General features: G+C 44.4%; 1 protein-coding gene across 7 annotated transcripts in view; it reads right to left on the bottom strand.

Annotated features, from left to right (window-relative positions):
* Positions 1–20,031, bottom strand: part of CMIP (c-Maf inducing protein) — a 170,783-nt gene that overhangs the window by 37,833 nt on the left and 112,919 nt on the right. For 6 of the 7 annotated variants that reach the window (XM_073308044.2, XM_073308041.2, XM_073308042.2 and 3 more), the window contains exons 4-5: positions 4,408–4,569; positions 3,053–3,094 (exon numbers count right to left, since the gene is read on the bottom strand). In XM_073308044.2, the coding sequence (XP_073164145.1) occupies positions 3,053–3,094; positions 4,408–4,569 (204 nt within the window). Of the gene's footprint in view, positions 1–3,052; positions 3,095–4,407; positions 4,570–8,172; positions 8,450–20,031 lie in introns of those variants that run through there. The other variant, XM_073308048.2, reaches the window with a different exon arrangement.

Raw genomic sequence — 20,031 nt, 5'->3', positions numbered from 1 at the left:
TAGCATTACGATAAAAGATACTACCTTTTCACCTTGTCTCTAAGTTTAATTGGACCCTCTCAGGATTAAGTCACATATTTAGGATTTTAGGGGGTTTTGTTCTGTTTTCTGGAACAAAATCTACCACCAGTAGAAATGTGGTTTGTTTTTTCCCAAGTGTTAATAAGGAAACTAGGGTTTGTTTTATTTTTAAATTATGGGCCTAAATTCATCCTTGTTATAAGCCCATAGGGCAAATTTTGCTTTCAGTTACGCCAGCGTAAATTCAAAAGTAACACCACTGAAGACAATAGGTTACTCCAGATTTTACACCAGCGTGAATGAGAGCAGAATTGGACTCACTGATTTCAGAGGTAGTTCATTAGGGATGAATCTGACTCATGATTACAGTGCCACTTTATGTAAAGGGTTCTAAAATATACATAAACTCACACACGTTATGTCTTTCACGTTATAATTCATATAGTTCATGCTCGGACGTTACCACCCAGTACAAAACAGGCCCCGCTTGCGGGGAATGACTGATTTCCTTTCATTTTACCAAGATCACCACAATGACACTACTGTTTTTGTGGAACTACGCTCTATAAAAAACATGAGTCTAACTTTCCAAAAGTTCAGGTCAGCCTTTCTTTCTCCATCACTAAGCAACTTGATGTGGTTATGTACTGTAAATATATTACAAGTCATACCTGCCACTGTGAGTGTAATGAAATTATGTTGCTGCTGTCTCCTTTGTAAATTAGAAAGCAGTACTAGAACAATGCATTCTCTGTACATGATGATGCCTTCAGGCTTTTTCAATCTTGGGATAAGGGATTCCCAGTACCAGTTTAGAAAGTAAAACTCTTCAACAGAGCAGCTAGGGCATTTGTGTATTAAACTTCTGAACAACCGGCATTCTACCTGGATGGCATTTGGGGGTTTTGCTAATGCAGCCTGTTTGGTTTTCTTTTTTTTTTTAAATCTTCCCACAGGAGATCAGTTCAAATTAGCCCATCAAAATCACCATGAATCACAACACCCACTCAGCCATAGGAGAAGATTAACATGAATTTCTGGAATGAAAACCAAGCACATCTGCAAAGAGCTGCCTAGATTTTACATAACAGTGGAGCAGCTAAAGCTGGCTATTGTGCAATTCCCCTCCCTACAGCTGTTTATTTCTTCACTGGTCATGGCCCTATAGCAATATATTCTTACTACAGTACTATAAAAATGGTGCACTCTTGCTGTAATATTCAGCTGGACTATAATATCCTTGCTACATATTCGACAGTTAACTACATTAAGGACTCTACCTGAATTTATCTTTATAATAATTTGCTATAGCATCCATCCTCCTCCATCCCTCTGATAAACTGTATTACAAAGTCACGGTGAGGGTTTTATGCCTGCCTGTTGACAGAGAGGTTATCAGATCATAGCAGTTGAAGATGGAATTGCTGTTTGGTGGCTTGCATCAAATAAGCTTTGTCATCTCAGTCCAGACCCTAGTGTACAGATGTCCACTTCACAAAGAGACAACCAGAATTGGCAGTCTCAGAGAGGCTGAGATCTGACTGGGCCATGGAGATTCTCCAGTCAGTGATCTCTCTGGAACAAGGACAGTGTGGGGGAAGCCTGCATTCCTCTGCTCAACCTATGCCTGTCCTGTGGATAAAGAGAGAGCTTTGCTCTGCAGGGCTGCCCATCTGTTACCTTTCACCAGAACTAAATTCACATACATTCCACACAGACCCCCCACTCCACCCCAAAAGAGATGGATCTAAACCAGGCAGAGAAATGGTTTGTTACTCTCCGGCAATTTGGAATGAGAATCAGGCTGTTAGCTAAATCTAGGGCAAGGCACATGGCTTTATCTATACAGGTAAATCACTGAGGCCACAAATATTTACAACAACAACCTACTACTACTAAGCAAATAAATAACAAGAATAATGCAAGGCTGCTGCTATATTTGCAAGGGGCTTTAAAAACCCAGAAACTGTATTTCTGTTAATAACTGAGGCACAATCTTCAGAATTGGATAAAAGTCAGAATAGTTGGGGTTTTTTATTTGTTTTTTTTTTAAAACACAAAGTTTATTTTCCCCTCCCCCAAATTACAATCATCACTGACTGGCAACAGGAAGTCTGAATTAACCTTAGCACTGAAGTAAAACGAAATCCATAGTGGACTTCAGAGCAAAGAGACTGCCACTTTAGAAACTTATCATAATGACTGATACCAGCTAAAGTGGAGTCCTGAGCAGGAGATGAGTGCAATTCACACCTAGTGGCAGCTACATTTTATGTCATGTTGTTTTGCAGGAAGATTCATGGATGGACATAATATGATCAGGTGGTGGTGAAGTACTAGATTAGATTACTAAGAAAATCTCCTAGAAATCGCCAGCAACTGAAATTAAATTACAATGAATGGGAAGCAATTTTTACCACTGATAAACTGTTAACATTTTATATTTGGTTGCATGGGGAGGAAGGCTACCTTTTGCTTCACTTATTTATATATCCAAATAAATGCACTGTAGGTAAATCAGAGAAAACTGAAGAAAGCATTTTCAGATCCACTCGTGTACATGGGTAAAAGCATACACACACATTCCCACATTTGCAAGGGCAAACACATGATCACACACCTTCCACAGTCTAGCCTGAGTGTGCACAAAAGTACAACAGCACACTAGCCCCTGAGAAAACCTTGGCACCCACAGGTTGCGAGGGGCCAAATTTGGCAGGTGCAGATGTTAACATTTGCACTGTGCAACCATGCAGTGAGACAATTCATTCTAAAAATTTCTACAGAGTTTTATACACATTAATCAGGGATCTTTTATTGTTATTTATACCAAACAGGAAAAAGGGGACAATAGAATTATGAAAAAGTGAATGGGTTAAACGGGTGTGACCCTGCACCCATTGAAGTCAATGGTAAAGCTGCCACTCATGTCAATGCGGCAGGAGCAAGCACTATAGAAGCCAAAACCAGGGCGAAATGAAGCTATCAGAAACACAGAGTGACCCCCAAAACTTGACATAAGGATACTCACCACAATAATGCTCTCATGGTCTTGAGTGGTTAAGTTGGTGTTCTGAAAAGGTTGAACAGAAGAAATCAATGAGCTAACCTTATTTTGAAACTGACACGATCAATGCACACACCTCAGCCAATGCAAATGAACAAGGACCAGGGTCCAATTCTGCAATCACTGACGAACAGGAATAAAATCAGGCTCTATTAAAACCATTCCTTTAATGCTATCATCTATGCTAAAACTATTCCTTTAATGCTAATACATCATCTACTATCAAGGACCATGCTCTCTTCCATTTCTCAAAAAGGGGTGCTCAGCACCTACAGAATCATGACCCCTGGATTTACAGCCAGGAAGTTTCTGCTAAATGTTGATGCTCCCTGAGATACCAATTAATGGGAAGACTGAACTAATGGGAGGTATTTCTTAAAAAATGCTTTCTAAATTTCATGCTTTCAATTCCACAGACTGAGTTAATAAAAGGTTTTCCTTGCCGCTCTCTGCCATGGCTGGAGGACGAACTGTAGCAGTTTGCCTGTAATTCCTGCCTACTAACATGGAGCCAAATATACCCCCAGCATATACCATATAGCAGCTCTTAAGTCAACTGAGCTGCATCAATTTACTCCAATACACTATTTCCCTATGTTCTCTGTGTTCCACAAGGCGCTATGAGGTTACAATAGCGCCGCAATCTTAGTGCACCAAAGGAAAAGCAGCTCTTTTTCTCCTCATCGCAGATGAGCACAAAAATGCAGCCTGCCCTTCACACCCTTTACCCAACAGATACAAAATTTTGATATGCATCACATTTCATTTTTGTAGTGGAACTGAAACAACCAGAGAACAGGTGCTAAGAGTAAGAAGGAAACCCATTTCAAAGTGAGCAACAGATTAAATACAGCACCAAATGCTAGCAAATAAAAATGGGGACAAATGATATCAAACCTGCCCAGAAGTGGACCACCTATTTGACACAGATATGGGGGAGGCTAAAACCTCTGATATCTCCATTTGAAATTGCAATAAGAAAAGAGCTGCTTATTAGACGTATCAGTGTTCACATCCCACTGATCCATTGTGAGAATGATATAGTCTATTACATACATATAGAGCCCAGCTAGGAACCCAATGAAGTCACTGGGAGTTTTGCCATTAACTTCAATGGGCTATGGATCAGACCCATAATGAATGAGTTATCGACTATGAACACCTAGGTAGTGGGCCACTGAAATCAAAAGGAATTACAGTGCATATTCGAGGGCAGACTTTTGAACCCAAGTTACAAGTTTGGGATGGGGACAGGCTGTTAAATGTTTGGTTTCTTCCAAAGAGAAGGCAACAAGATGGGAACATCCTCATGATCTTACCTCCGAGAGCAGCTTTGAGACAATTTCCAGCGGTGCTTGATGGATGGAATCATCCTGTAGTGGAGAGTTTAGCGCCATGTCCACCAGTGTCCTAATCTCCTTCAAAACAACCTCCCAACGGCTTGGGTTACTAAGCACTTTCTTGTACTTGTAAATCTTTTTCTGCAAGAAAATATAAACAACCATATAGATACCATTGTGAGACTGTCATGATAAGGAAACTGCAAAAAAAAAAAAAAAAAAAAAGAGAGAGGCTTCCCTAAATCTATTTTAAAACTTCTTCACGTTTTCATCTTTTTCTTTGATGTGGGTTTTTCTTTTTTTGTTGTTTTTGTTTTTTAAAGAAAAATGCAGTGCTCAAGCTCTTTCAAGGGGGAAAAACAACCTCCATGTGTATAAATTTGTGGGTTCATAATTCCATAGAAGAAATAGGTTATGGCAGCCACATTTTTGCTTTGGTTTCAGATAGGGTTGCCAATTTTCTAATCACATAAAATCGAACACCCCTGCCCCAACCCTTCTCCAAGGCCCAGTGCCCGCTTGCTCCATCCCCGCTCCCTCTGTTGCTTGCTCTTGACCACCCTCACTCACTTTCATTAGGCTGGGGCAGGGGATTCAGGTACAGGGGGGAGATATGGGCTCTGGGCTGGGGGAGTGCGGGCTCTGGGCTGGGACCTGGGATGAGGGGTTTGGGGTGCAGGAGAGGGCTCTGGGTTGGGACCATGGAGGGCGGCTCCGGATGGGGGCTCTGGGGTGGGGCCAGGGATGAGGGGTTTGAGGTGCAGGAGTGAGCTCAGGGGTGGGGCAAAGGGGTGGGGTCTGGGGTCCTGGCGGGGCTTACCAAGGCTCCCAGGAAGCGACTGCCATGTCCCTGCAGCCCCTAGGTGTATGGGCGGCCAGGGAGGCTCTGCGTGCTGCCCTCACACCCTCAGGTGCCGCCCCCGCAGCTCCCAGCCAATGGGAGCTGTTGAGCTGGCACTGGGGGCGGAAGAAGTGCACAGAGGCCCCCTGGCTGCCCATGCACCTGAGGGCCGCAAGGACCTGGTGGCCGCTTCTGGGAGCTGTACAGACCTAGGGCAGGCAGGAAGCCTGTCTTAGCCCCGGGCCCGCACTGGCCGCCGACTAGACTTCTAATGGCCTGGTCAGCGTTGCCAACCAGAGCCGCCAGGGTCCCCTTCCAACCGGGCATTCTTGTTGAAAACCAGACGCCTGGCAACCCTAGTTTCAGAAGATGAACTATCTCTCACTGAAGTATGCCTCAAATCGTCCATATCTTGCAAATGCCCCACTCCTTGAAGCCCAGTGGAAGATAACAGCAATTGTACCCTTTTCAGAGACAAACGTCCTTTTGAATAAAATGTAAATAATTGCATTTAATTGCTAGGAATAGTAAAAAAAACCCTGCTATTGCTCTACATATGATTTTTTTTCCTCCACAGTCAAATGATGAACTATGATTCTAGAAAAATCTCAGCATTCTTCACTCAGAACTAGAATTGGTCAGAAAAACTTTGCCGGAACCATTTTCCATTGGAGACTATACTCCAGTTGAAGTCTAAACTCTTTACAAAAACGCGTGAATTTCTTTTTGGAGGGGGGGAAAAAAAGGGAGAAAAAGTTCCAGCAATGTCTAAACATCCCGTTTCAGTATTTTTAGAACAAACAGAATCATTTTTTCCTTTTGAAATGACTTTCCATTTTAAATATTTTTTATGACAGAATACAAAAAAGTAAAAATTGAAAGAAAGCATTTCAATATTGTCAAAATGAACCTTTTTCATCAACTCAAATCGAGAATTTTTCTGAAACTTTCTTTTGCAGAGAATTTCAAAATTTTGGAGGTTTCATTCCTGATGAAAACAAAATTTCATCAATCTTGAAATCCTTCATAACATGGCATTTCCATTCTCTGGCCCGGTCTAGTTAATACCTTAATCAATGGATTGTCCCTGTGGACTTTTATATTGTTCCTGGTAATCTCCACACACTTCCAAATCTACTAGTTTTACACACACACACACCACAGCTAGATCAGCAGAGGATCAACTCTTGCCTTCTGAATAGCTATGCTCCCATGAATGATTATAGCATAGACTGTGTTGTGTTCATATATGGTATTCTTTGGGGAAAACCCCACGCTCCAAAATCCCAAGATTTTGATAAAATTCTAAAAGCCTAACAAAATGATGAGGAGATTAAAATATCACCCCATGTCATCATGATGGATACCTCAGAAACCAATACCGATTAGCCCAGACAGACAATCCTCTATCTCCATTCCAATTCACAGGCCCAGAAAGAACACAGCCTGAGCTGACAACTGGAACCTAACTGCCACCCCCAGGAGTTTTTGCTATAAATCATTTTCCTTTTTCACTTATGTCTGTTTACAAATCTGATCCTGTGACTGAGGTGTTCAATGAAGTCCAGATACATTTTCCCTCTGGTTGGAGTAAACCACATGGACAGACAGTTCCTCAGTTTGTACACAAAACACAGAGTTACGCACACACACACTCTCACAAATGAACACGTACGTTGAGCAGGTGCAACAGAGACCCTTTGAAAAATCACTCCCTTAACGCAGACTATGAATTTAACTCTGGTATGTAGGCTAGATATCAGCAACATAAATGTGATATCTAGACAACTCTCCAGCATTCTCGTTCAGAACTGCTTTGCTATGTGTTAATCAGCATTTTGCCCCTTCATTAATACAGTGCAGTCCTTCCAGAATCATCTGTAGCTATTTGCTTATTAATCACTTCTTTCCCGCGGTGGCATCAGCTTTCATGTTCAACACAAGAGCGCAATCTGCCCCAATTGTAGCAGAACGCAAGGGGGGAAGAATAAAGAAGGGATAATACATCTCACATACCAAGTTTTGGCTCTTCACAATGATGAGTCACGGCATTAGTGCTCTATACGCAGGCTGATGAAGTATTCCAGTGAAGTGAGCTGTAGCTCACGAAAGCTTATGCTCAAATAAATTTGTTAGTCTCCAAGGTGCCACAAGTCCTCCTGTTCTTATTCCGAATCAGTGATTTAAATGCACTTTTCATTTTAATTAAATTTATACAAATGAACAAGCACAACAGCAGCCACTCTGGCTTGCAAAGCATTTTGAAGATATTGGAAAGTAAAAGAAACAGGAGAAAAAAACCCCACTCTGGATACTAAACGTATTTCAGATTTTAGAGCGGAGTAAATACCTTTAGGTTTGAAAGCTCTTTGGAGCAGCCCTTTAGGGCTTCTAAATTACAGAGCACATTGTCATCATTTAATTATTATCATTACAGTCTTTTTTAGGAAACATAACATGATGCTCCCATAGAGATTTTAATTTCACTTATTTATTTAATGGTTCTCTATAGTTTCTTTTTTGTTAGACTGGCTACAGCAGTGAATAAAATCTAATCTTTCTAGGCTGATCAATCAGCCTGATAACCCTAAACTACTAATTTCTGGCTAATTATGCACAGTGAGCAAAGCATCCTAAACAAAGCAAGCTTAGCAAAGAGTTTTCAACACTGACATTTTACACTTCTGTCCTAGGAAATAAGCAAATTAAATTCAAAGCAGAAACCAGAGGATGACAGAACAACAGAAAGCAACCAGCTGGGCCATCCCAAGCACCCACTCCTCCCCCAGCATTCGGCTCTTCTTCCCTTTATCACCCCCACTCAGACTGCTTACAGCAATGTGGCTTCAAAGGTGGGTGTTGCAGTCTGAAGGGGAGCGTACTGTTCGGCAGGATGACCTTACCATGCAAACCCTTCTGCAGCCGTCAAATTCTCCCGTGCAGATAGAAATAAATCAGAAATGGTTTCCATTCAGATGTGAAGCCGTATATAGGAGAAGAAAGAGGGAAATGAACATCCTGCCACGCAAGAGAGACCTACAACAATTGCTGCTGATGCCAGCCGGACAGTGATCAAAAGGAAGCTTCGAGGTTAGGCTACCTTTGCACACACGCTGTGGCAGCTGCAAGCAAAGAATCCAAAAGGGCTCTGTATCAGCTCCAGCTTTCCAGGACAAAGGGGTTTAATGTGCTCACATGACGCACTGCTGTCTTTAAACCATGTTAAAGGACTTCTGAATGATGGTGGGAAATAAAAAAAACACAGCATCCATGAGAGGCTTGAACTCTGCTACCCTGAACCTTTGTCCATGGTTACCCGGCTGCTTTTGTCAACATAATGCTATTTACTGTGGAGCAGCTCACCGAAAGCTTCAATTAAAGTCTGAAACCCATCAGCTGGTTACCAGAGCAATTTGGTTTGCATCAGCGAGCACTGGGCCAAAGCTAAGCCATCTGTCCTCTTACCTGCACCAGACTGGTGAGCAAGCGATAACTAACACTTGGGGGTGGGGAGGGGGAGGCTGTGGCCGAGGACCAAGAGTAGAGACAGGTCCATTTAAGGATGCAAAATGTGCATGTGTTTGGATGCAAAATGTGCCTGAAGTTAACAAACCCCCCTTGCAATTCAGATAATGTTAGTGTCACATTTAGGTAGTTTGTCCTCCCCGCCACGTGGCACGCCCCTTTAAGAGTTTGGGGGTGCCCTGATACATAAAAGCCTCAGGAGATATGGGGGGAGAAGAAAGGGGATCCCAAGAAGAAATAGCACTTAGAAGGAATCCTGTTACTGGGTCTTTAAGAGCCTGGAACCTCACAGAGAGGGCAGGGCAAGGCTGCCCTCTCCCCCAGACAGTAAGGAATGAGCTGGGAGAAGGGGTCAGCGTCAATGCTGTCCCCTCCCTCATAGCAGGGCAGATGCCTGCTGACACTGTGGGGAGCAAGAAGGCCGCTGCGGGGTCCTGAGACTGCAGGAAGCAGACACCAGCAGAAGACTGCCATACCCACTAAGTCTGGGAATTAAGTAGTGCCAGCTGGGGGAGATACAGTGCCACCCAGCTCCAGGAGGAGAGCTGGTGCTCCTGCCATAAGGAGAAAGTGTGATGTACATTGCTACCCTGAACCAGGAGAACTGGGAACAACCTAGATGACAGACTTCAGAGAAACCCTGGGAGCCAGAAGCACCTTTTGTTTACTTGGGACTTTTTGTTATGGCCCTTTTTGGTAAGAGGTAATAAACAAGCCCTATGAAGGGTATTATTCAATCACATGTCAAAAGAGCCTGAAATGGAGTTAAGGAGTACTTGTGGCACCTTAGAGATTAACAAATAAATTGGTTAGTCTCTAAGGTGCCACAAGTACTCCTTTTCTTTTGACGGATACAGACTAACACGGCTGCTACTCTGAAACCTAAAATGGAGTTACTGACTTCCTGAGAAGGGAAACTGAGGGAGGGAGTACATGCAGCTCCATAGTAACTCAGCAGAAGGTACTGCAGGGCAGGCACGCCCTACGACTGCCCAATCCCGCAAAGCTTCATTGGCATGAGCAACTCTTCAAAGATAATGCAGCTGATAGTGTCAGTGAGGCTTTGCCGAGTGGGCCTGAGCTTTGCAGAACGTTTATGGATCCTCATCCTGAGCAAGGACCAATCCCCAGGTAGGCCAAAGCAGATGCCTTGTGGAAATAGCTGCACTATGTTGCCAGTCATGCAGGCAGATTCAGGTCTAGTCTGTCTAGGCTTTTCTACTGACCGTGTCACCATAGGATTTAGGCATAAAAAAAGAAAAATACATTCAGTAGAGATGTCCTCAAAAGAGATCACATCTCAGACGACGACACACACAAACACGCCACAGCAGACTGCCCTGTGACCTTGCTGGCTGTCGCCCAACCAGAACCACAAAGCTTTCTAATGCTATTCCAGAATTTTTCTGCAATGACTTTTTTTAATAAAGCTGTTACACTTAAAGTGGAAGTGGAGGGAAGCACAAGGAAGAAATAATGCTTTGCATTTATAGGGCACCTTTCTTCCAAGGATCTCAGATAAGTTCCATTAATGAAGCCTCATAGCCTCCCTCCCCTCCAAAAGCCCAGTAAACCTTTTTCCCATTTTACTGTCGGAGAAACTGATCCTCTCATAGGTTGTGTGACACACAGTGAATCTGTGGAAGAAGACACAGGACTAGAACCCATGACTTCTGATTCGGACTCTTCTTTTACCACCAGTAGAGCACACTTCCTCACACACAGAGAGCTGGGGAAAAAAGGTTCAGAATGGAAGAACGCAGGACAGAGAAGATTTAAAAAAAAATCCTATACATAATGAAGTTACATGCTCTGAGAGCCTAATCCTGCAGCCCTTGCTCACTGGAATACTCCCAGCCTCTGGTTGACAACAATGGGACCATTCACGTAAGTAAGCGCCGTAAGATCCGACTCTAAATGCACATAAATGAAAGGAATAATCTCTTCCTGGGGTTCTGATGTCACTACATCCCCCAAGGAGACATTACCCTTGATATGATGATTATGAGAAGATGTTGGTCTCCACTGTGCCCAAAATCCCATTCTGCTTGCTCACAGCTGTCGCAGTCCAGCAAACATTCTCAGTTCTTGACAGCCAATTTCCCTCAGGGACCTGAGGCATTTTTGTTTTCTTAATAAAGAATTTAAAAACAAAACAAACAAAAAAAAACCCAACCCAACCCACAACCTAGAGTGTCTTGTTAAATTCTAGCACTCGGACTCCAGCCATTACAGGATTTCAGCTGGGATCATCTTTCCCCTCTCTCTGCTCGACTGCAGATGAGCTAATTGCTCATTTCTGCAGACGCACTAACAGTACTGCATGGCTTCCCCAAGGCTGCGTGCGCCAGAAATTACTGATTTATTGCTCAGCTGAGAAAGGCAGTTCCAGCAAATGGGAAAATGGCAAGCTCCTTCCCAGCTCACTGCAGGCCAGCGCTAAGCCAGGCAACGTTTACAGCTCTATTCTGACAACAAGATGGAACAGTTATAAACTGAGGCTGCGTTTGCAAGGTGCAAATGACTCAGGTTTGTGGAATGCACAACACAGAAACTGTCACACTGAATTAACCAATGGACCAACTTCTTAACAACTCCGTGTAAAGTGCTGCACAGATAAGTCATTTTATTTGTTTTACTAAACCCAAGAATGTATTCTTGAATGCCATCTATTGGCCCTTAATCTATTAACTAAATATATAAGCGTGTGTTTGTGTGTACACACACACACGTACGTAAGTACACGTACAGGCATAAAGCATCTAGTCCAGTATCCTGTCTCTGACAGTGGGTGACACCAGCTGCTTCAAAGGAAAGTGCAAGAAATTCTGTCATACGTAGTTAAGGCATAACCTGACCCTACGGGGACTTTCTTCCTGACCTCCAAGAGTTAGAGGTTGGCTTAAGCCATGGAGAGTGTTTTCTGGCAAACCTTTTTTTGCAAACAAAGCTCATATCAACAGCAGTTGCTGGCTCTAGTCCTGGGCCCTAATCCTGCAAAGGAATCTGCCTGCCTGGAGCCCATTCCAGTCAATGGAACAGTGCATGGGTACATATCCTTTTGCAAAATCAAGGCCTTATATACTGACATGACTGAAGCCGTAACCTTTTCGTAACTGTCTGGATGCCCTACCTATGATGCCCACGTGACTTATGGCTCTCTGGGGCAGCTCTGTTTGCATCAGCAACATCATTTAACACTTTGCTCCAAAACTTGAGTTTTCTTCATTTAAATTTTGCCCGATCCTAGCTGTGGAAGAATGCCAATTCCCACCCACCGAGTAGGAATGCATGCTCGGGGCAGGCTGGACAATGGTGACTAAATTCCCACAAATAACCAAATACCAAAGAAATGCGTCGGGGGAGAGAGGGGAACTTTTGGAGCTAGGGATTCCCTGAACCTCCCAAACTATTTCTTGAGGTTTGAAAAGCCAGTTTGGGTTTGTATAAAACGTTGTGTTCTTTTTCTCTCATGGTGAGTCCATTTTTTCAAAATCTTGATTTTAAACTTGATTAAAAAAGCGAGTCCTGATTATTTACATTATGAAGTTTGGGGCCCTGTTGTGTCAGGCACTGTACAAACACACACACACTGAAAGACGGTCCCTGCCCTGAACAGTTTATGTCTTCAACAGACAAAGGAAGGGGTGAAAAAACCAAGGCAGAGGGGTGGAGTGACTTGGCCACGGTGTCACAGTGAGTCAGTAGCAGAGCTGGGAACAGAACACAGGGCTCTTCCCTCCTAGGTCTGTGCTCTAGACACTGGACCATGTTGCCACTTTAGTCCTCTGCTCTGTATTAAGTACAAGAGAAGCCTCACACATCTGAGCTAGGATGGCAAAAGTGGGTGGGATATATATAGCATCTGCTGTATTTTCCCTTCAGAATCTCTCCCCTTATTCTTCCCCCATTTCTACCTAGTCTATCTGGATTTGTTTTCCACTATGCCCCCCTCTTCCCCTGTCTTTTCACTGGGCTGTTTCTTTCTTCCCCTCCCCCATTCTCTACTAAGCACATATTTATTACAAAAGCCCCCAAACTTCCAAAGCAGAACACTCCACCGAACACAATTCTCCCCCTGGGGAATGGATACACCACGACACACACAACACGTGTTAGTCACATTGCTTAATACTCTATGCTTGAGTACTACAGTGATGAGTGCGGCATAAGCACCTATACCAAATCCAACAGAACAAGAACCCGAGGAACATTTGAACCTGTGCTGAACTTCCAGAGCCATGAAGTTTACACAGGTTCAGCATGAGGGGAATGAGTTCAGCCTTGGCTAATAAACAAGCTGGACTATGAAACACACACTCCCCATTGACGTCAGGGCTCATCATTCCTTGAGATACTGTGCTGGAAAAATGAAAGAGCGAAGATGGTTTCCACTGCTGCTTAGGCCGATATAGACAAGAAAAGGAGACAGGAAAGGAGTGCTCACAAGGCAGCCCGACTGCCCGTCGCCATGCATCGTGCTGGCATGCAGGTAGCACTCTCACCAATCCATGTGCCCCTGGATGGCAGCTGAGTCCAAGTGCATCACAGCAGGGTTATGCTGAGGGAAGCTTAGTAACGACCTCACTACTTACAGAGTGATCACCCTCCTCCTTCACCCAGCAGTGGCTTCAGCTACTCAACCAATGGTGTGTCCTGTCCTCTCAGATGAAGCAAGGCTGCTCTGGGAACGAAGAAGCAGTGACCAAAAACCATCCATGGGAAACACACATAGAAAGTGACTAGATCACCTGTACAACAGCAAAACATCTGGGGGGCCAGTTCCTCTCTAGTGCCATTTGTGTAGGCTGTGACCACTCGAACCACTGTCTCCCACCTGTGCACCATAAGAATATATGCAGAACGCTAACCTAATATTTCTGCTTTCTCCTGCGAGCAGTCCCTGATTGCTTCCCTGTTTCCCCCCTTGGGATCTCATCTGTCCTCTCATAAAGCCAGAGAATCATATCACCACTCATGTGCGCTCTGTGCAAACAATGGTATTTTACAAACAAACAGCATCCTTCTACCCATGGATCCGAAAGTGCTTTATAAGTTACAACCACAAAGGCCACCACCAGGCTGCAGCCACCTCTGCTGAAAAGATGGCAACCAACCTGTACGCAAGAGAATGGGAAGCAAGGGGAATTTAATACAAAGAGACAGAGGCCAAGAAAGAGTCCCATGGGGACTTTAAAGATCCATAAAGGACAAGCAGGATTTTGTTTTTTTTATGGACTGTACTATGGTTTCATGTGAAAAGCCCTTACATTTGAAACTATTTGGGACACAATATTATAGACCTTGGAAAGTTGAAGTAAACTGCTACCTTGCTGGGATTTGAACGCATGTATTCTACCACTGGCCTCTAACCCTAGCAAACATTCCCTATTTTAACCTGAACTGATTTGATTCCACTCTGTCCAATACTAAAGTGTATTTTTAGCATGCTGCATTCAAAAACTCCAGTGTGGGGGGTCTGTATTGTACCTTCTCACTTCCATGTGTGGGAAAGCCCTCTGGCCAGTAAATCCCATGTAGCCTCATATGCGGTCCCCCTATCATGATGGAACAGAAACATAACTGGCAGATCCTGAGCCAGACCTCCCCGATCTGTGCATTCGAGATGCTATTCAGTAACCATCTAACACAGAAGGCCAATTGTGGCTCCAGCTGCACTTTGCATGGACTAATGCGGTTACTATCGTAATCAGACCTGTCCACAGGGGAGATGTTTTTTTGGCAGGGCTGACCTTGATGCATTCCCCGAAACCCTCCATCCCCGCTTCCATTTCCTTTTGGCAAATGCTCCCATTCTTCAGGCCTCAGTTCCAGCACGAGCTTTACACTTCAGGTTGGCAAAACATCAGCTTTCATCCTGCTCACAGCAACTGCTGTCCCATATTTTTCATATCACAGTGCCAAGCAAGATTTTGTTTTTTAACGTTGCTCTGGCTATGCGGAATTTCACTGCTACTGTGGAATATGTTTCTAGCAGAAACACAGAACCCCAGGGCTGCAATAACCATTCGCACTGGAACAGCTGGACCCTTGGGTTGCAAATTGCATGTAGTCTTTCCCATAAGAAAGTGACATTGACCATGTTTTCCCATATTTTTAAAATGAAAGACAGAGAGGGCCAGATTCACCAGTCCTATGGCAGCAGCCAAGGGTCAGACACACCTTGCAACATGAGTAGTTGGGTGGGGTTACTGCTGCTGTAACCCTCCCTTGGGGTTTTCAGGAGACGAGGGCAGCGTCAAGCTTATGGCCAGATCTCTGTGGAAAACCACCCCACAGAGGTTGCTGGATGCACAAAATCAGACCATCTCCCAGCCGTCCTGCCAAGCCCGCACCATCTGCTTTAAGGGCTGCACTGGCCTCCCAGAGTACATCTACACTCGCAGTGGTGTGCAGAGTGCAGACCCTGCATGCCCGGCTAGCATGGGTATAAATAACAGTGTCGATGGGGAGGCATGGTGCAGGTGAGCAGAGCGCCCTACGAGCCTGAACCCTAGGGTATGTACCCTGCACGGCTCTCTACACACCCACCACTACCCAGCTCTTTTTAGCAGTGTAGCATCCCGCTGCCTCGGCCTTTCCCTGCTGCCTGCTTGAACCTTTCACTCCCACGTGTAGTTACACCTCGCAGCGAGCGTGGACGCGGTCTGCCTTGCACTGAGATGTGTACAGCTACATACACCGCACATGCCGTTGCAAGTGTAGACAAAGTCTTACTCATCCCAGTAGAGGGGAGGTTTCAACCACTTTCTGGCCCTGAAATCTCCTCCTGGGGCAGATCCCATTTCTGCCTACTGCAGGGTACTTTAACCTTCCTGTGAAGCACCTGGTGCTGCGCTAGGGTCCTCACAGGATACTGGACTAAATGGGTCATTGGTCTGATCCAGTCTGACACATCCTGTGTTTCCCTGATGGACTTCCCACCATTAGAGATGCTCTGTTATTGCCGCGCAGTGCCCACGTTCTAAGCTCTGGGCCAGTCACAGATGGACAGTTATGTACCGTAGCTAAAAAAGAGCTCAGACTATCAGCTAGGTATGTAAATTATATGTAAATTATAAATTACACCCAGATCAAGAGGTTCAACAGCATAAAGGCAATGCCTGGGAATGACAGTCTTCAAATAATACAACACAAGAGGCAGCGAGTTATGATGGAGTTACAGCACACGTCAGGAGGTGAACGCAGCAACTGTAACCAGAGAGGAGCAGTAACTCCAGCTGCCAGTACAGTCATACTGCTCCCCAGAATGAGAACTCACAACGCAAACAGCCCAATCCATAGAGAGACTGGGCACTACTGCCTGGGATCAGAACATAGCTGACACCAAGTCAAAGAGTGTCACTGGTATCCAACTTTCTAATGCCGCTTCATCATATCACACAGACGCTGGCGCTTGTGGAGTCTGGTTGGCGATGTACACCGGCTACCAGCCTGATGTGGGAATGAGGGACTTACACTCTAGAAAAAAGGCACAACATGGCCTGATCATTACTGCACTTTGACCAGTTTTTCCAAGTAGGAGACTGCATCCAGGCCACTGGGGAGCAAAGCCAGATAGCATCCCTGCTGCAGAGAAACCCATTGGCTCTGGCTTGCACACTTCAGATTCCACGCTGTGAGGTGGAATCCATTTGTCGCCTGGGAAACAGGATGCTGTGCCAACAGCAAGACTGCAAAATAGATGCCAATCATTCCAGGAGGCTAACGATTCAGATGGGAAATAAGACCCCCTCACCACCTGAGAAAGCTCCCTAAATTAGCACTAAGCGCTCTCTAATACTGCATATTTCGCTAACCGATAACAAGAGCCTCCTAAGGAGAATCAATGTCAGCGCTATTTCCTAGTCTAAAGGAGCATTGGGCAGATCAGGTGGCAGCCAGCAGCATGCAAAGCAGATATACAAAGATATACAAGCCAGATTTAAGGGACACACTTGTCACCCCCCTTTTTTTCCCTTTTACTCTCCATAGTGTGCAGCAGCCCCTCACCCAAACTCTCTCCTGGCCCCCACTCTGTCTCACCTCCTGCAGAAGCTTGGAAATAGAAATGCATATACTTACCTATTTTGTTTCCCCTTCCTCGGCAAACGTAATTTTTTTTCTTTTTCTTTTTCTTTTTTTTTCTTTTTTTTTTTTTTTGCAGTTTCTAGCTCTGCACCACCATAAATGGCTTTGAAATTGACTTCTCTCTCTCCCATGTGCACCTGCATCATCAGTGTCGTCAGCAGGAGAGATGTGCACGGCTCAAGGAACGTGTTGGTGTCAAAAAGCTGCCTGCTGATGCAGAGGCCTTAGGGAGGAGAGCTCAGATACTGTACACTGATGTGATACTCACAAGCATCTTAAAGGGACTTCGGAAAAGCAGCCATTTCCTTATGACAGAGCGCTGTATTGCGGTTTCCTTTCTCACAAAGAGAAGTATGGGATTTCAGAGCTGTGTTCACATCTGACATGAGTCCATCACTTAACTCCGTTCTTTACCCCTCAGCTCACCGCACAAGATCAGCATAAAACCTGAGATTTCACTAAAACTACTGCAATCTTTTTCTCCCTTATATAAATGCTGCTTGACATGGCAAGACAAACCAACACTTCAAAGGCCTAATTTGGCATTCATTTTGCACCTAAAACTCCTGTTGTGGCCCTAGGAATTTTGGGGTGGACAAAGAATGCATCCTCAGGGCCAACGTCAATCTTACTTTTAAAGCTACCACGGTTTAAGTAAATCACCCTAGGCAATTCCTTTGTTCTTGATGCATCTTACCTTTGCAAGGGTCACTTAAGTGTAATCTAGTATTCTCATTTCAAACAGAACTGTACAAAGCAGCAGAGAATATGCTGCAGTGAATAATCATGACATGCTGGCCACTTGGGGTTGAATAAATGATTTAAACAGCTTTTGCTGTCAGTATTCTCTTTCTTATTTTAGTTTTTAAAAATGCCACTCTTCAAAAATGAAGGACATTTAAATGACAACCAAGCGGAGTGTCTGGAAATTATTACAGGAGAGATAACAGATAATAAATATGGCAACGTGCAGCACATTTCATTCCATTTGGTTTGGTGGATGTTAAAGGTAATTGCTGCAATCCTTTAAGCGGCTATGCTGCACGCTGATTTTATACTGGACACAGCAATTTTATCGTGGTGAATTCAAGACACGTTATGATGAGAAAAATATGAAAAGAAGGAGGAGGAAAATTTAAATTATTCCTGTCCTTCTAGACCTGTGTGGCTACCTGGGCTAGGAAGGATCTGTTCCTGCAGCCAGCGAAATCAACGGCAAGACTCCCACTAATATCAGTGGTGCAGTATTGGGCTCTAAGGCTGCTGCTCCTACAAGGTACCAAGCACCTTTCAACTCCCATGAACTTTAGTAGGAGAGAGTGCTCAGCACCTTGCAGGATCAGGCCCTCTCTAAGAGAAATCTGACAGCCAGAATTTCTGAGACAAATTTACATGACTGATTTTATCAGGAGACAGTACTATGACATAGGCTACAACAAATGTACCAAGATCATGATGCCCATGAATGCTACCAGACATGGGCATCACACAACACTGTAAACACTCAGACATTTTCAATCCAGGCAAGCGGGTTGGACAGAGTTATTTATTCTAAGATATTTGAGCTTCATAGATCATAGAAATCATAGAATATCAGGGTTGGAAGGTGACTACAGGAGGTCATCTAGTCCAACCCCCTGCTCAAAGCAGGACCAGTCCCCAATTTTTGCCCCAGATCCCTAAATGGCCCCTCAAGGATTGAACTTACAACCCTGGGTTCAGCAGGCCAATGCTCAAACCCCTGAGCTATCCTTCCCCCCATGTGACATGAGACAATAAAACGCCAAGTAAAAAAGTCCTGTGGTGCAGGGTTTTCGAAGGCCTAGATTGTTCCTGGAGATGGCTATACAAGAAGGGCTGTACACTGAACTGCTCTACCAGACTGTTCTGGGGAAAATGTATTCTCTCCCCAAAATTGCCATTGATGACACGTTGCTTAATGCTGTAGAAAAATGATGCTATCTAATAAGGCCACAATTAAAGATGAAATCACACAGCGTATTTCTGAAGCCAGTTCTGCCTGTGGTCACCGTTCTCGCTGTCTGTGGAATGTCAGAGGCATTCAACTTCACACCAAGATTAGTGTCTATCGTGCAATCACATTAAGCTCTCTTCTCTATGGCTGCGAAACATGGACACTACAGCAGGCACTTGAAGCAACTAGAGCATTTTCACATGCGCTGACTGTTTCTCCTCTGTAATATCAAGTTTTCAGACAAGATCCCAACCATCAAAGTTCTAGACCAGTGCTATATGACTAGCATTGAATCCCTAACACCACAGGAGCAACTTTGCTAGGCTGGTATGGATCGATCATACGCGAACATCTATACTGCAATTGCAGCCTGAGCCCCAAAAGCCCTTGTCAGCTGACCAGGGCCAGCTGTGGGTATATAATTACAGTGTAGACATATCCTTATTGGCCTGTCAGTCTCAAGAATCATTCAGACAGCAATGAGGGAAGGAATCTTTCCCTGCTACAGAGCTGGAAAGGCAGCTGTTCTAGACACTAGCAAGAGAGATTTCACCTGCTCCCATAGGTAAGGGGGGGGATTTCAATCAGAGCAGATAAGGACACTTTCTAACCCTCCGTAGAAAAGAGAAAGGGGTTTAGGGAAACTCTTTATCCTGGGAAACATCTTAATTCTGTTCAGTACAATTCTTGAAAAAGCCTCAGCAGGAAGATGAGTTTGACTGAGCAGCAGCGAGCTTTGTGAGAAAGTACAGTCCAAGATTAAATCACGGGTTCTCGTATCCAGTGGCTCATGTAAGAAGGACAAGTGACAGTTACACCTCATAGAATCTCCCTGAAGGAGATCTCCAATCCTTTCCCAAAAGAGACCTCCTCGATGCTAGGGAATCTAGCTCTCCTGAGCCACGGTCTAGTTTAGGAACCCAGGGGGAGGTTGCATTTTATTACAGTTATAAAAGAGGCACTGAAAGAGTACTTTGCAAACCTGTCAAGACATAGGGTCACTGTGACCTGGAAAACAGAACTGCTTGGAATTAGTCATCAACCTACAGGAGCACTGTGCCACAGCAATTCTCCAGCAGGAGTCTGAGTGAAGCAGCAGCGCACCCCAGCTGTCCATCGCTCCTGTCATAAATATAAAGAGAAGGGTAAACACCTTTAAAATACCTCCTGG

Source organism: Lepidochelys kempii, chromosome 12, assembly GCF_965140285.1.
Source record: "Lepidochelys kempii isolate rLepKem1 chromosome 12, rLepKem1.hap1, whole genome shotgun sequence".
Classification (NCBI taxonomy): Eukaryota; Metazoa; Chordata; order Testudines; family Cheloniidae; genus Lepidochelys; species Lepidochelys kempii.
This window is presented reverse-complemented; position numbering and strand designations above follow the sequence as displayed.